The sequence below is a fragment of the Habropoda laboriosa genome, unplaced genomic scaffold (assembly GCF_001263275.1).
Source record: "Habropoda laboriosa isolate 0110345459 unplaced genomic scaffold, ASM126327v1 scaffold244, whole genome shotgun sequence".
In the NCBI taxonomy this organism is placed as follows: Eukaryota; Metazoa; Arthropoda; class Insecta; order Hymenoptera; family Apidae; genus Habropoda; species Habropoda laboriosa.
The window spans coordinates 145319-162986 of record NW_017100399.1 but is presented as its reverse complement, the minus strand read 5'-3'; the positions used below and the strand labels follow the sequence as shown (position 1 = coordinate 162986).

Here is a 17668-nt window from a genome sequence, read left to right as displayed (position 1 = left end):
GAAACCTCCTTGAAGAAACCTCCTATAAGAAATTTTCCTTGAAGACCTTATATGGGTCTTTTTTGACCCAAAGACCTCAAGTTATAGTCGAACAGAAAAAAGCACTAAACAGGGTTAAACATGCACAATAATATGACTTAAAATTATCTTAGACTTTAAAATTGAAAACTTCCTTTCATTTTTTGTCATTTTTTCCTTAAAAAAAAAAAAAAAATTGTCTTCCATCTTATTCACCCTTCGAAACCATTTAAATAACGTGTATTTAAACATACGTTACCACCATAGCAAGAGAAGATAATTAGGCGGCCTGTTTCATATGGTCCACCCTGTGTAATAAAGTTTCTCAGGAAAATATGAGAAAATCAGATATTCTTTATCAGGCGATGAGTTGGATATAGGAAATTACTGCTGTTATTTCTTCTTGTTAATTTCTTCTTACACCGGACTATTTTATCCCCTAGATGTGGCGAGATGATGGAAGAGAGTGAAAATGAAAATAGGAAAATTAAACGGTTCTTAGGCGAGAGCGTTTCATGGGCTAAGTTATTGGAGTTAATGCTCCCCGAGGCTTTCAAGTGTAAATGATACTCTGGGAAAGTCTCGGTGCTCAATTATGTATGATCCTCTCGCGTTTATGTAAACCGAACTGTCTTCCCTCATTTATGTAACTTGTACGCGAGATTCTCAAGCGGCGAGAGAAAGGAGCGACTTCAACTACCCACAGATCATAGCTGCCATCGTAATGTTATCTTTTCATACCACTCTAGCGTCGATTTCATCGAGAAAATAAATTCCTCGATCCGTTTTTTCCGCGGTGAAATAGAAAATTTCTACGATTCGACTGTGTTTTCACAGCAGATACTCTACCGTACCTTTCAAATGCAAATTATTTTGTGTTTTTTTTTTTTTTCTTTTTTTAGAAAAGCTTGTCCATCAACCAGTCATTCGAGAATCCAGCGATTTTCAAATAGCGCATTCCGGTGAAAAGAGCGTGATTTGCATGAGAAAGCATTGGATTTTTAATTAAAAAAAAAAAACGTTCGATTCACTCGATACGGCTGAACGAGATAAAAAAAAAAAATGTTCAGTGAATACTTTCAAATGAATTGTTCCGGTGTGTGTACGTGTGTACGTCGATCTATCAGCTGTGGACCGATTCAATAACAATAAAATCGATGGAATTACAATGGAAGTTAATAAAAGCTATGAAAGAAAATCAGTTGCAATAAAGGCTGGAGGATAATCCCTTACGACTTGATAATAATCCCAGCGAGCATTTTCACCACAAAGCAATAGCACCGCTTTCGAGGCCTGTTACATGCGTATTTATCGAATCGAGGCTTAAACGCGCTCGTCGAAATTGTCCTCCCCGTACTTAACGATTTCCATTTCCATATCGACTCGGCGGGATGCAAATGAAGGCGTGTACCGTGTCGGATCGGCCGCCGATCGCTATCAAAACAATCGATTCATTAATTTAATTTCATCTTGTCACCGCTTGACAATGGGCGCGTAGAAATGGCATAAATCTCAATAACAAATGTAAAGCCGAGGGCATTCGTGTGCTCGAAATTGTATATCGAGGAGAGAGAGAGAGGAGCTGGGATGATAAGCGTTGCATAAAATATCGTTTTTATTTTACATGTAAATTTTATCGAAGCTTTTTGAATTAAAAATTATTTGTTTCTTTTTTTTCTCTCTCTGTTGCATCTCAGGAGGCGAGTTTGCAGCAGATCGGTGCCCAATTCTGTCAGTCATCACCATCGAAATGGGCAGTTTAGGTAAAAATGGAGATTTTCTTTAAAGGACGAGGAATTTACGAAGTTTCGGGAGAGATTGGTATTGCTTTGAGGAACGAAGTAACGTTTTTCAGGTACCTTAATATCTTTAATATTAAGACCGACACGCCTTCCCTTTTTTTGTGCTGCCCTGGGTGGACGCAGGCGACTCATTTGAGCTTCGGGTGCAATAAACGTGAGTAAAAAATAATTGGGACAATTGTACTTCTTATTGCATGAAGGAATTGAAAGCTAAACTTTTCTACTCTTCATTCATAATTTATAAGAGGTAATATTAAATTGCGAAAGAAAATTATTTTACAGATTACACCATTTTTTTTTATTAAAGAAAACAAACTTGACAAAGTTACACTTTGCCATTTCTTACTTTTTTCATGTAGTATGAAGAAAAAACAGGAATAATTTGTAACAGAATGATTTATGGATTATAGAAATTTTTTATTAAAGAAAACAAATTTAAACAACGTTAAACTTTCCCATTTTTTATTTTCTTCGCGTAGTATGAAAAGAAAATAGAAATAATTTCTAAAAGAATATTAAATGAAAAAAGAATTATTTTATAGATTACACAATTGTTTTATTTAATAATAAAACAAGCTTGAATAAAGTTAAACTTTTCGATATTTAATTTTTTTGTTCTTGCAAGTATGAGAAAAGGACAGAAAGGATTTGCAATGATTTTATAATTCAGCGCAAGATATGGATTACATTTATCGGATTGGAGAATAACATTGTACGCCGCGTAATGTGTAACTTAATTTAATTGCCTTTCAGCTGCCTGCCCTTCCCCATGCTTAAACGGAGGGATATGCACCTCCCCTGGCAGGTGCACGTGTCCCAAAGGATTTACAGGCAACCAGTGCCAGACAGGTAATGTCTAACACGAATGCAAATCGGCTCTAAATTATCATTTCGAATACTAATCAACGCTACGCGTGTAACACCTTTCCTATTTTACATTCTATTACCGACTTCACTTCATTAACTTTCCTAACAGACACCTCTTATTAAACTTTGCTTAATAAACCACGACTCGAGAAGAATCTCGTACGTGTAAGTAACAGCTCATTCACAACCAGTTATTATCAATGTACACTAAGCTCTCGTTGCTAATTTTGCCAAGTCAATCGAAGACTTTGGGTGCAATTAGTCTGTCATCTCGAAAAATGAAGATTTTTTTGAGGAAAAAAGAAAACTTCTTCATAAATCAATTTACAGGAAGTAGAATTTTTTTTCTTCTGTTTCTTCGTTCCGAAATAAAGAACTCTCTTCTTTATGGTAATTATACTAATGGTGTCATTTGAAGGAATTGAGATGACCGGTTTCTGCACTAATGTCTTCAATCCCCCCCCGGATCAGTTCCCAATTCTGCTAGCTATCACTATCGTAATGGGCAATTTAGGTAAAATGGAGTTTTTAAAGGATGACGAACTTATGAATTATTCAAATTTCGAAATACAGGGTTTAGAGTGATACGAGAGAGATTAGTATTTCCCAGTGAAATAAATTCTTTAGGTATCTTAACCCTTTCGTTGCTGTCGACGTCTATAGACGCTTTCAAAAATTTCCTTGCACTGTGCTTTTGACGCCTGTAGGCGTTTTGAAAATTTACTCGCGCTCTGATTTTGGCGCTTACATCCATTTTGAATATTTTCTCGCGCTGTATTCTTGGTACCTTTTGGCACACTTTCGTCTTAATTTTCGCCTTTTGCATATTTCCATTTTCATTTAGTAAAAGAAATTTAAAACCGACAAATTTCAAACTTTAGCTTTAAAATTTAAAAGCACCGAAATGAAAATCGCGCTCTGATCTTGGTGCTTGCATCCATTTTGAATATTTTCTCGCGCTGCACCATTGGTGCCTTTTGGCACACTTTCGTCTTAATTTCCGCCTTTTGCATATTTCCATTTTCATTTAGTAAAAGAAATTTAAAACCGATAAGTTTCAAATGTTACCTTTAAAATTTTTCAAAATTTAAAAACATCAAAACGGAAGATTTTGCGGTCCTAATTGACCATCTATCGCCTCACGCGCGTTGCGTACCAAAATCTGCCGCAGCGAAAGGGTTGATATCTTCGAATGTCTCATTATTCCAATTCAATTCTGTTCCTTCAAATGTCGCATTATCAAAAATTCCAACAGAGAGAAATGAATATTTCCGTTCAAAAAATGCAAAACTGTTCAAATTCTTTCACAGTGCAAGCGCATTTGAAACGCTTCGACTGTTGCAACTGTAGCTCCGAATTACACGGTTGCGTTCACCGCTCCTCGTCGTCGTCGGGGAGTTCCCCCGAGTGGCAGAGAAGTAAACGAACCTCCGCGAAGCTAACGATGCAAACAACGGGCGCCGTTAAATCGTAAAACATCGACGATCGATACTCAGGGTAGGAGCACGTCCTCGTAGCCCCGGGATCGTTAGACGTAATTAAATTGACGCAGACCGATACGCGGAGTCGATAGCATTGCGCGAATACCGAGCCGGTCTCGAACGTATTGTGGTGTCCAGCAGAGAGCCAGGCTGCTGCTTTCGATAGATTTACGAGCGATTTCATTAAGCTATGCGGACGTTCTAATTACCGAGGCGGGGTGAGCCTTGTTGGCGTGCCGCTCTCGATTCGATAGAAAAATCCTTTACGAGGGGGCTTTCGACACTCCTCCTCTACTGCCAGATATCCTTGACGCTTTCACGGTCTGAATTCTTACAATGCGTATTGTCCGAGAATTTTACGCGTGTCCAAAGCTACATCGAGGAAGTAATTTATCTGTAACGTTATTTTACTCGTTTGTTTAATTACGCGACTGAGTAACCCTTTGGTGTACGAAGATAAACAAGCGTTTCCGGTTTAAAGCGTGGATGATGGATCTTCTAAAATTGTGTAGAATTGACGAAAGAGTTAACAGAGTGAGAAAATATGTTTGACATCGTACAAAGGCGGTTGATACAAATAAAATTACTCTGACAAATATTCGGACACTGTACAGGGTGTCCAATTTTAAACCATAAATGCGAATTACTCGAAAAATGGTTCAGAGAGGAATTGAACGATTTCGAGAAGGGCATAATTTAGCGTAATTAGTTTTCCTGCAGATGGGTCTTTCGTCATTGTATTGGATGATTGCAAAAGTTCGTGCAGAAGCAGATTTCATTTGAAACTGAAATTGAATGAAATGAAACGCTAAAAGAAACATCTGTGCCGAAGTCGGTAAGGTTCTCGCCATCTCTGAAAATCGGGCACGAACATTCGCAATCATCTGATACCAATATTACATTAGCGATAGATCATCAGAAGGACTGTAATTCAAAAGTCTCGAGAAATATTAATTTTATAGAAGATGAAATATTAATTTTACTGAAAAGGCACTTCGATTATTAGGTAATACTATTATGCAACTTCATTGATGGTTTAAGAATGTAGAAATGCATTCGTGCAATAATAACGAACACTCGATCCAAGGACGACATAAGTAAAACAAGGCTCGAATGTAATTATTAATATCTCATAAATGGTTAGGTTGCTTGCTGCTAGAAGGAAGTACACATTGGCATTTACATACCTACGAGCTTGACATCTTCTACGAATTAGTAAAGATTTATCCTTACATTTTTATTTCAACATTGCATCTACGTAGTTTACTCGACAAATGTGAAGGCTGCACCGCTTTCGACATTCAAGGAATAACAGAATATCGATATCGATAAATTCTCCGACCAGAAATTTACGATCTCAAGCTTATCCTTGGATATAAAACACTGATTCGCGCTACCGTCGCAATTCACACTGTCTTTATACCGCTGATGAAAGTAGTTGGAACAGTGGTGAAACGTCGAAAATACTTTCCCAAGGGTTTTGATTTACAACCGGAAGCGTCGAATAAATTCCTGTGAAAGTTCATTTCCTCAACTCCAGTTTACGTTTACGACTGATGCGGTTAGAATGTGTTTGTACATTTAGCGGGCATGTTTATTGCTATTTCGATGCTCGGAGTCATCTATTACCTATTCCACCCGTTCCCTATGCGGCACGTGATACATCGATACGTGGCGGTTGCAGTGAAAGTGTTGATAAATTATACATGACGTATTGTAAATGAACTATTAAATATGTATGGAAATTATTTATTACTGCAACACCGTATATACCGTTTCGGCGATTCTGCTTAACGAAACAGCGCGGATAATGTTACTTCATTTTCTACAGAATACTCTGTCGAAAATTGCAGTGCATAAATACACTGCAAATTACAGAGAAGATTAAAAATATATATATATTCATCGTTATCTCTAATTTATTAGGGAAAAATTTTTTTACAAAAATATTCGTCTCATTTTCTGTGGAATTCCGTAAAAATTGCAATGGGTAAAATAATTTATTACAGAGAAAATATTTTTTTTTAACAAAAAATATTAAACGTTGAAGTTTAAGTCTTTCGATTTTCTTTATACTCGGCTCATTTTCTCGTGTCAATCAATGAACAAGTTACTTTAAATGGCACCACTCGCCCCCGCCTTTCCCCGCCGCTCGCCCCACGATCATTCGCTGACTTGGCCAATTTAAATTGCCGGTAATTTATTCATTAAAATCCTCGAGCCGATTTCGAGAAATTCACCGGGATTTTGAACGAGAGACCCAGGGTATATTGCATTGCGACGAATTTGCGCAACGTCCAGCGTCCGGAAACCGAAGGACTTCGCGATGGATCAGCCGGTGGCGTGCAGCTGTCACGTTTATGCAATTAATTTTTCCACGAATTAGCATAACTTGTCCACCAACGTTACAGACATCGACGAGTGCGTGACAGAGAAGCCCTGCGATCAGCTCTGCAGAAACCTACCCGGAACGTACGAGTGCCACTGCAAGCCTGGTTTCCAACTGCAGAAAGACGGCCAGTCCTGTCGAAAGAACGGTGAGTAATCGTCGAAGAGAGAGAGAGAGAGAGAGAGAAAGAAAAAGAGCTATTCCCTCGAAAGGACGGAATCTGTTTTCGAGAATTTCTCGACAGTGACTAAGTAACAGTCCTCTATCGTTTTTCGACGAAATGCTGCTCACGAAACGTCCGCGACGGTTCGACAACAAGTTTTTCAATGGCTTCCAGTTGACAACAGTTCGGTGTTCGTTTCTCGACTTTCAGGATAGACGAATAGTCGCTAATGTTATTTTCGTCGTTTTCGTTGATCTTGAACTTCGTCGCTATTTAGAAATGAGGTTCGCTGGTGCGAGAGATAAAATGGCTGACGGTGTTCAAGTTTAAGATCAGCCAATTTTGGCCGAGGTTTGAGAAACTGAATGGGATGTAGCAGGTTGACCTGGATTTTGAGCTTGAATGATTTCTCGTTTGTAATGTAATTAAGGTGTTGTTTCCTTGAAGGAGAGATACGAATTTGAGAAATTTTTGTAATATGGAAAATTTTTGATATTAATAAAGACAAATATAGTAATTTCTTTGAGTCTTTCAGTCCTCTAACCTGATTTTTCTTCGTTCGTCAGAAGAAAAATTACGGTCGATTACAATTTTTGGGGGAAGCAAGAATAAACATAAAAAATGTAATAATTGTAAATTGTAATTATTATAGAAAAATTGTTAACGACAAGTTAATTTTTCTCTAAATATCAACTGCAACCATTCACCTCAATCTCACCGTTGCTAAAACAACAAAAGATCGCGTAGTTCCAACTGTAAGTAAGTTCCACTTGTAAAGTAAAATCAGGATTGAAATAAAGACCGGGGATAAACACAGACACAGAGATAGACAATCGCCGAATAATAAATTTACTTAACGTGTAAAACTAAACACGTTTTAACCGCGACGCGTGTGTAACAATTTATTGCATAATAATTCGAAAGGAATTGCCACGGTGTACTGCATCGAAGTCGCACGTTGCATTCTCCATATCAATATTTCGCAGAGTCGTGCAGAAACCGGAAACGGCGATCCTTGTCCAAGGCTCGAGGATCTGCGATCGTATCGGATTCCTTCCACTTTGATCACGCGTATATTTCTTTCAGACACCGAAGACACAGCGTTCGAGGCTCGAGACCTGGAGGATGACTTCCACGAAGTGACAACGACGAGACGTCCGTCGATCACGCCACACGGTGTGTAATCGCGAATCTCCTCTCCTCGTTTCCCATTGGGATTCCCGCGAATATTCCTTGTTCGAACGGCGATATCAAAGGGTGTTCTGTTTGCAGATACGGAGAACGAGGTGGCTGATGGTGACCTCGATCAAGACTACGAGATTATCCTGAAAAGGCTCACAAAGCTCGAAAAGGTACGCTGGACAATGGCACGCGGTGTGTTATTTGACTTGTAAAGGAGAGATACGATGGAAAGAGCGGATACACAGGGCTGAGGAACTTCCTTTTTATATGGAAGTTTCATTCCGATCGCATCGGGCATGCAGAATTTATGTAGATACTCGAGGAATAGTTTAGTTCTATCTTTGCTGATGTGTAAACGGGAATTGGGTTGTCTCGGGTTATTTAATACTTTGATAGAGATTTTCACAGTGGTCGATTGTAAATATACCTTGGATTTTGTTTTGAGATTTGAAGGAATGAATAAGTAACGATGGAGTATGTGTTTCGTGTTTTTCAGCAATTTGCTAAAGGAAAGAAGAGAGACACAGACACAACAGATATGACCGTGAAGGTTCAATCTGTTGTCGAAAGTATTAACGAAATGAGAAGGGCCGTCGAAAATGTGGTGTGTACATCGGATGAAGTACGTGAGTATGTGTGTATTATGAATTGAATGTTTACCTTTTTTCGTAGCAACTCATGCAACAAGAAATATACGAAATGAGAAGCAAATTGAGGGAATACGAGTTGGAGGCGAGAAAAATGCAGCATTTGTCGAACAGAGTGGTGGAACTGGAGAATCGTCTCAGATTACGGTGTAGATCGGTCATGCCAATAAAGAGTGGCACGTTGAATTTCTAACGTCGTTTTGGCGAGGAAGAAGAGTGTCAAATATATCGGGCATTGCCCCGTAGATGTAATATTTATATAAGGAAATTTATAGAAAAAATCATACTATCACTGCCATCCTCTTAGCTTTTATGATACCTTAGAGCTGTAGTAGAATTGTAACTTAAATAATCTTCGTGATTATTTGTATTCAGCTTTATAATAAAATGGAAAAGAAATCTGGACAATTCTTTTTGATTTACTTAAGAGTATGAGTGTAGTGTTTTATTACAACGGGATTTATTTTTATACTGTTAATACAAACTCAAGAGATAAAGGAAGCATTAGTTATCGCTAGTAGTTTTAACTTCACTTTTGTTTCGCTGTTTTTTCTGTTTTCTAGTTAACCTTTTCTGTGGCCTTGTTGTTCCCTTTCGTGACTTCGCTCTACCCTTTTTATGTTTGGCAATACTACGTTTGCTCATCCATATTGGATAGTTTCCATACTGATCCCTCATTGTCCTCTTGTTGTAAACTCGTTTTACACCACTATCAACTTCCATTGTGTCTGTACCCTGTGCTTCAGTATTTTCATTTGTCTTTGCACTCTCCTTTATTGTTTCAGCATCGACAACTTTAAATAAATAAAAAATAAGTTAAAATTGCTACAAAAATAATAATATTTCGCATAGTAGTGTGTTTTACCTGTGGCAATTTTTGATATTTCTGTCATTTCAACTTCTTGTGTTCCCTTTTCATCGATACCCAGTGTCTTCTTTAACCTCTCCAATTCTTTTGCTCCATACCTTATCCTTTTAAATGCTCTACACTTTCTCTTCCATTTACTACGAATGGATTTTGCCATTTTGTGTTTTTATGTCTATAACTATTAAAATATAAATTATTTTTAAGAGCTCCATTTGAGTAACAAAAATGCATGATTATAATTAAAGATACAGTATAGATTCTTTTAAATCAAAAATGTAATAATAATACGCTTGAAAAACAGAGGAGGCATTGTTCATTTGTTAATCTAAATAATAAATAAAATTTACAGTACTGTTCAATGCTAACATAACCTCAATGCAAACACTTTAAGGATCAGAATTAATTACGTTATTAAAATCAGTATAAAATCAGTTAAAGTTTCTCGGTTGAATTATATTTATTCTAAATTGACACTCTTTTTAAATATTTTTGCAAAATACTTTACCACGTTATAAAAAACGTAAACACGTGTTGTAAACGGGATATTACTGACAATGAAAAACATAACCTCAAAAGCATTTACACCGTCTATAACGTGTTAAGTGGCGTTCTCTACAGACAAAATACCTAAAAAGAATATTCACATGTCGATATTACAGTATGAAATTATATAAAATTAAATTGGGTAAATTTCAAAATTCGTACACAACAATCACGTGACAACAGATATTCTGTTCATATTCTACTCGTATTTTATTAAATATTACTATCGTGATCATGAATATTACAATACCATATAACATAATCGCAATTTCTTTAACGTTTCATTTCTAACGTGAAAGAAAAAGTTTTATCTTATGAAATTTGTAGCACAATCAGCTTTCTAATTATAACAAGTTATTTTCTAGCAATTAATCCGACACAGAGAATTAAATTATATACTCGTAAAAACACACTTCTTTTCGATACTACGCAATGAAAGTGCGCATAAAATCGTGTGATTCTTTCTATGAACACCGGCAAAATTCCGAAAGTGCATCGTAAATAAAAAAAATTTCAGTAAACTAGAACATTCCTTCATCTGTGTCAAGCTCCAGTTTCACTTCATCTCGGCATGAAAATGCGTTGGCGTTTTCATTATCGTTATCAGCTTTTCGGTGGCAAATGTTATCCGTTCGATCACAATAAGTGCATGTTCGAGATGCACGCTCGTCGATAGGTCGATTTATCAATCGTGCTCCTGCACAAACACAGCAGCATGATAAACCAGTTTTGTCGAGAGCACCGTGTAAACGGAAACGTCGGTCAATTTCGCGATTAACACTTTCTAAGTCGCAACGTACGTCCATCGCTAGTATTTAGACGTTCTGATCCACTTTTCACTCAACTCGTAACATATTTACGCGCGTGCAGTTTCACGTGGTGACGCCTCGGACGCCGCGCGTACTCATTCCGATTACCGTTTCGCGCGTTCACGTTGTAGTCAAGTTTTAATTTATAGCGCGTTGTGGCGTTTGCCAGTGATCCCCATGGATTAAATTCACGATGCTGTTCGTAGAGAAATTGTCCAGCAAGGTAAGTTATTAAACGTGAAAGATCATTTTTCAGCCTGGGCTGATTCAAGGTGGAAGACAAAACCGCCCTTTTCAGGTTTCGTCACTTTGAGGTTATCTTAGGGACTGTCGTAGTTACGGAAAATATTTTACAATTTTACGCATGAATTGACATGTAGTGAGAAAAGTCATTGTGCTTGAAAGGTGTTTTGAATAAACATCTTCATTAACAATGTTATATAAAATAACATATGTATGAAGCATGAAATGAAATCGTCTAACCCTTTGACAGTGTATTAAAAGTGATAAAATGCGGTGTAAAGTGCATTCTGTATTTTCTATCACATTCAGAATTTGCAGTAATTATTACGAAGATACATATTTTACACGTATTTTATCGTTTTATGTTATCTTTCGTATAATAAGTAGTCCATGCATGGTATATTCTAATACATCGAACATACGTTATGTACACAACGTTTTCTTTCAAACGTTCGATTCAGGAAAGATCCTACACCTTCACAGTATCTGTTCCAATATGCTCTAACGTGAACTACGTAGAAATTATTCGAAGATAAAATGTGTTTGCAGCGTGTTAGAAAAAATGACCGGCGTGGTATAAAAGCCTACTATCGCGAGGCGGTCTCTTATCAGGGAGTGTCGGTGCTGTATAAACGTACGTAGAAGTGACTCGTTAATGCAGTAATAGCCCAAAGCGAGGCTCGAGTGTCTCGTGTATGTGCTACGTGGGCCGCGAGAGAGACCACTCTGTTTTTTCGCATTGTCAACGCAAGTAGTTTGTTAACGGTGGACGTCGGCGATGTCATCCTCAGGCTTTAACGAGGAGTAAGTAATACTTACGATCTCTCTAAGCGGCTCGCCCCGAATGACTTCCGCGCAACAAATTGCTGGAAGTTTCGCGAGCCACGAGCAACACGATCTCCCTTTCGTGATATGTATGTCCTCTTTGTCGATCGTTGACGCGCGGGCTCGTTAAATCGGTTTATGATTTGGCGCAGTAGAAAGTCGCCATTGAAGACTTTCATCGCGATGCATATAAACCTTTGATTATCGAAAATTCTCAGTGCAAACGTAACCACTATCTCGCTATACCGAATAAAATTGAAAAAAAAAAAATAATAACATTTAAGAGCAAGTGTGTATTTTGAAATAAAAGTGATTTTTATAGTTTTCACGTAGTTTCAGCTTGAATATCGTGTATCGCTGTTCGAAAAAATGTAAATTTTTATCTTTTTTGTATAAATAGACTTCATTTCTAGCTTCATTAGTTTCGCATCGGTGAACAGATCAGGTTATGTAATCGGTACCTAACTATTAATTAAATGCAAATTTTAAATTGCTTTTCCTGTAATTATTGATTTTTTTTAATTATGCCACTGCCAATGCCAAGTAGCGATACGAAGATTTTTGAATTTCTAGTCGATTGTAAATTAATTATGAGACAAATTCTACGGGCTGCAAATAGTTAACAGATACTTTAGATAGCAATAGCATGAAATGAACTCAGCTTGTAGCTGCATCAGAGAATTCGTATTATTGACATAGATAACGAGTTCTCGTTTAAAACGTCATTCTACAATTAGGTCACCCGAAAGGTTTAACTATCGGTTTATCAATTAGGGTATCATCGACGTGTACAATTCACTTGGTTGCGTAAATATTACGTTTCATTACCGTGTCGACGTAAAATATGATTAAACGTCTGTAGCTTGGTACCTGACGGGCCGAAGTAAAGTATGATTGCAAGATTCAGTCCGCCATCCATCATGTCGCAAATTAAGGGGATCGTTTATAAAATTACGCGGAAAGAGTTCAGGTTGCTAGTCGTACCGCAAACGAGCAATTAGTAATTAGAAATGAGTGCTAGGTGTGGATTGTATTTTGAATAAATAGCTGGGGAATTACGTGTTACTCAATTTTGGGGCGCCAAGCAGAGGTTTCTTATCGCTAGCACCACATTTTTTGCTGTTTTGTAAATTTTCTCTGTGAAGCTTCCTCCAATTTTCATTTATTAACCTTTCAAAGAATTTCTTTAAAAATTCTATTTTCTACTATTTTATAAAATTTCTTATATTATTCTCTGTGAATCTTCCTTCAATTTTCATTTATTAACCTTTCTAAGAATTTCTTTAAAAATTCTATTTTCTACTATTTTATAAAATTTCTTATATTATTCTCTGTGAATCTTCCTTCAATTTTCATTTATTAACCTTTCTAAGAATTTCTTTAAAAATTCTATTTTCTACTATTTTATAAAATTTCTTATATTATTCTCTGTGAATCTTCCTTCAATTTTCATTTATTAACCTTTCTAAGAATTTCTTTAAAAATTCTATTTTCTACTATTTTATAAAATTTCTTATATTATTCTCTGTGAATCTTCCTTCAATTTTCATTTATTAACCTTTCTAAGAATTTCTTTAAAAATTCTATTTTCTACTATTTTATAAAATTTCTTATATTATTCTCTGTGAATCTTCCTTCAATTTTCATTTATTAACCTTTCTAAGAATTTCTTTAAAAATTCTATTTTCTACTATTTTATAAAATTTCTTATATTATTCTCTGTGAATCTTCCTTCAATTTTCATTTATTAACCTTTCTAAGAATTTCTTTAAAAATTCTATTTTCTACTATTTTATAAAATTTCTTATATTATTCTCTGTGAATCTTCCTTCAATTTTCATTTATTAACCTTTCTAAGAATTTCTTTAAAAATTCTATTTTCTACTATTTTATAAAATTTCTTATATTATTCTCTGTGAATCTTCCTTCAATTTTCATTTATTAACCTTTCTAAGAATTTCTTTAAAAATTCTATTTTCTACTATTTTATAAAATTTCTTATATTATTCTCCGCGAATCTTCCCCCAAACTTCTTCACAAACTCTACACTCCTCGTTTCACAAAATTTCCCCAAATTACTCCCAGCGTATCATCTCCACGAATTTCTTTCTAAACTCCACTTTCCCGCGAGTCTCGCCCATCGAAATCCTATTTTCCAAGAATTTCCATTCAACTCTCCCATTTCCTCCCAATCTTATCCTCCCCGACTTTCTACCTCTTATTCTCGTTTCTCCCAACTCGTAATACCTCTCAGCCAAGAGAGACTTCCTTGCCACGCTGATTTTCATTCGTCGAAAAATCGTCCATCGTGGGTCGTCGAACCGCGAATAACGACAGGCTCGATGCACTTGAGTGCAACGGCCTTTTGTCGTAACCGTGAATGCACTCTCTCCGTACAGTTCGTAGTGACTGGTGACGGTGGCCCCTTTTTTCTCGCGGAATCGCCAATCGTATCGCCGTTCTATCACTTTCGGCGTGTGTCTCGATAACAAGAGAGAGATCCTCCAAAAGAGGTGACAAAACGCGAAGATCTTCGCTAGAAGCGTTGCGAGCACGGACCTGGTTTCGTTTCTCTAGCTTGTTGGTGCTTTCGTTTCAATCGACTCTACTCTACGAGAACGTGAGCCACGATATGGCACAAGGACATTATGCTACACTGACCTCGTCTACGTGTGACCCGAGCCTAGTGGCTCGTAGCACCGACGTAATATATTCATACGAGAAACTGACCGATGAAACTTGCTCGTTCTCGGATATGATTAATTAACTCGTTCGCCGGGCTTTCGGTTGTGTTCGTGCGTTAGGGAGGAAGTTCTTGTGAATCGCGGCGTAGCGATTATGACGGAGGCATTGTGACGTAATGAATGATAAATGAAATTGAATGTTAAACGTTAGCCGGGTGTCCGGGAAATTGTAGGACAACCGAGCAGCGGCAGGTGATTTCTTATGGAACAATGAGTAAAAAATGTAGGATAATTGATTGCTCGCCTAGTTTCTGAGAAAAGTTCGTTTGAATAGGAAATTATAGTGGTTTCAGTTAAATGCAATGTTTAACGATCTTGAGATCGTTTTGTGAAATAGCGTGGAGGAATTGGTTTTAGTAATGAATAAAATTTGTAAAAATTATTAGGCATATTGCTAAGATATTCCTTTTCTCACTGGGTTCGAATTACACCTTTTATACAAAATTTCTTGTGTTCATTACTGTCATTCGCAACATTTATCGATTTCTATACTAATATCAGCATTGATAACGTTATGTACTATAATTGAAAATAACTTTGGTAGGTAGTTTCATATTCAAAACCATTTTTTTCTCTCGGAAACTACGCAATCAATCGAAAAATATTATTCTACATTTTTCACTTATTTTTCTTTTTTTTTTACTAAGAATCACTTTTCTGTCGGTTGTACTATAATTTATCAGACACCCTGTATAGTAGTATGGTATACGTCAGCAGAAAACTTTAAATATAACTGTAGATTGAATTTAAGTTCACGTTGAAAACCATATTTATACTTTTTTCAGCGGTATTTTTAGTAAAAGTGTTTCCAAAGGTTTCAACGATGTCGCTGAAGAGTTAGGCGCCATTCACAGATCGAACGTGTTAAATGTCTGCCAATTTAAAATTAATTCGTTTCAATTGGGAAATGTAAATTGCTTCTGAAGAACCGATTGAAGTAGATGTACACTGTTCATTCATATTTTTAAAAAATATCCCGAGTTTCCTCAATTTTAAACGCTCAATTCACGTCATGACAACTTTCAACGCATATGCTACCCGTTCACATATTTTATTTAATTAATATTTTAAAAAATATCCCGAGTTTCCTCAATTCTAATCGCTTAATTCACGCCGCGGCAACTTTCAATGTATATCCTACCCATTCGCATATTTCTTTTAATTAACATTTTCGAAAAATATCGCGAGTTTCCCTAATTTCAGTCGCTCAATTCACGCCGTGGCAACTTTCATGAGCACCGCGTTATTTTTATCTCTGATACTCGAAGAATGCAGCTTTCGCGTGAACCCTTTCATTAGTTCATCCTCTCGAAAAACAATACGAGCGCCAATTAAACTCGTTTAAGCTGTAGACATGTATTATGTAAGAGCCAGAGCGAAGGGTGGCCGCTGTCATATTTCACGAATAAGCAGTCAGTCTGCCATGGCGATGAGCCATTTTTACGGCGCCGTGTCATTGTCTCAGATAAATGCAACGCGTCTGAAGCATTGAAAATGGCGATGAGCCATTTTTACGGCGCCGTGTCATTGTCTCAGATAAATGCAACGCGTCTGAAGCGTTGATGTGTTCATTACTGTCATTCGCAACATTTATCGATTTCTATACTAATATCAGCATTGATAACGTAATGTACTATAATTGAAAATAACTTTGGTAGGTAGTTTCATATTCAAAACCATTTTTTTTCTCTCGGAAACTACGCAATCAATCGAAAAATATTATTCTACATTTTTCACTTATTTTTTAAACTATAAACTTTTATTGGACACAAGGAAGGTTCGCTTTTCTACTCGATGGTAAGAGCACTGTCTACAGACTGAGAATGCTCCTACTAATATTGTCTACGACCCCGCTCGGGACCGAAGGTCCTTTTGTCACGTATCATAAACATTTAGATCTTCACTAAACAGAGGTGGTAAAGCTAAACAGATTTCTCCGAACGTATACAAAAGTAATATATACTTCCTAGTAAGGCGTTTAGATTAATTTTTGTTATATCTAACTGACTGATAAATCTAACAGAAAGAATGTCACACGAATGCTACACACACGAGCGAATTTAATTAAAGATGAAACATCTCCGATTAGAATGTTAATTCCTTTTTTTTCGTATTTTCAATTTTGCAGAAAGAATGCGAAAGCGTTTTTGGAAGACACGTTGAGTGATTGTTCGAGTGACAGTTTGGACTATATCTGGAAAGATGTAGAAGAACTTCGTTTAGAGTGAGTACCTTATAAGTCTGTTTATTTTCACTTGTTGCAATGATTTGCCACGTTCGTTCGATACGTTAACCATGAATCGAAAAGATTTCGATAAGATAAGGATGTATTTATAACGAGAGAACGTATCTAACTTACGCGAACACTGATTTTAATGAAGCTTAGGAAGTCTATGGGAGATAATTATCGGGGAAATATTTAACAGGTGTTTTTGTTTTAAGAAATGTTATTTGTATCGTGTAATACTTTTTGTATCAACGTAATAGGCTTAATATGAAATATAGACTTTGTCTAAAATATAGACTTCGTCTGCGTTAGATACCGTGTATTAGACTTTGTCTAAAATATAGACTTTCTCTACGTTAGATACTGTATAACTAAACTTCGTCTAAAATATAGGCTTTGTCTGTGTTAGTGCCCGTGATTGTTTGTACTTGCACGTGGTGTGCCAACTTTAATTCAAAACCTTCTCGAAGGACCACCCAGTTATACTGGGACTAGTGAGGTCGTTACAATTTCAGCTGGTTGCTTCTTGGTGTTTGTTGGACGAATGCAAATCTCGACGTCGTCCCTCGGACGTCCGTGGGAGAGTTTTTCGTTAGAGCACGCTGATTGGTTAAATAGTTAACCATTACATTCACCAATCAGGGTGTCTAATAGCGTCTTCACCGCCCTTCCAGTGCGCCCTTAGCGCGCTGTCACCTTGGAAGGGTGGGAGACTCGTCGGCAAGCGTACCGTTACAGGTAGATGTGCCGTTCGGAAATTCTTAGGCTCGGGTGACTCATCGGCAAGCGTACCGTTACAGGTAGATGTGCCGTTCGGAAATTCTTAGGCTATTGAGCGCGAGGGACAGAAATTACTGAAA

The 17668-nt window shown here is 36.9% G+C and overlaps 3 protein-coding genes across 3 annotated transcripts in view; 2 read left to right on the top strand and 1 right to left on the bottom strand.

Moving 5' to 3' along the window:
* LOC108575272 overlaps positions 1-8742 on the top strand; it is a 41273-nt gene extending 32531 nt beyond the window's left edge. The window contains exons 2-9 of the mRNA XM_017938028.1: positions 1716-1781; positions 1874-1974; positions 2574-2669; positions 6580-6705; positions 7807-7896; positions 7993-8072; positions 8399-8506; positions 8575-8742. Of these exons, the coding sequence (XP_017793517.1) occupies positions 1716-1781; positions 1874-1974; positions 2574-2669; positions 6580-6705; positions 7807-7896; positions 7993-8072; positions 8399-8506; positions 8575-8742 (835 nt within the window). The remainder of the gene's footprint in view (positions 1-1715; positions 1782-1873; positions 1975-2573; positions 2670-6579; positions 6706-7806; positions 7897-7992; positions 8073-8398; positions 8507-8574) is intronic.
* Positions 8743-9053: 311 nt separating this feature from the next.
* Positions 9054-10001, bottom strand: LOC108575271 (protein LLP homolog). The gene is made up of 3 exons (XM_017938027.1): positions 9923-10001; positions 9415-9595; positions 9054-9343 (listed from the first exon to the last, which is right to left on the bottom strand). Exons 2-3 carry the CDS (start codon positions 9572-9574, stop codon positions 9054-9056), a joined length of 450 nt encoding a protein of 149 aa, XP_017793516.1. The 5' UTR covers positions 9575-9595; positions 9923-10001.
* A 1789-nt stretch (positions 10002-11790) lies between these two features.
* Positions 11791-17668, top strand: part of LOC108575286 — a 109975-nt gene continuing 104097 nt past the window's right edge. The window contains exons 1-2 of the mRNA XM_017938042.1: positions 11791-11816; positions 16710-16805. Of these exons, the coding sequence (XP_017793531.1) occupies positions 11791-11816; positions 16710-16805 (122 nt within the window). The remainder of the gene's footprint in view (positions 11817-16709; positions 16806-17668) is intronic.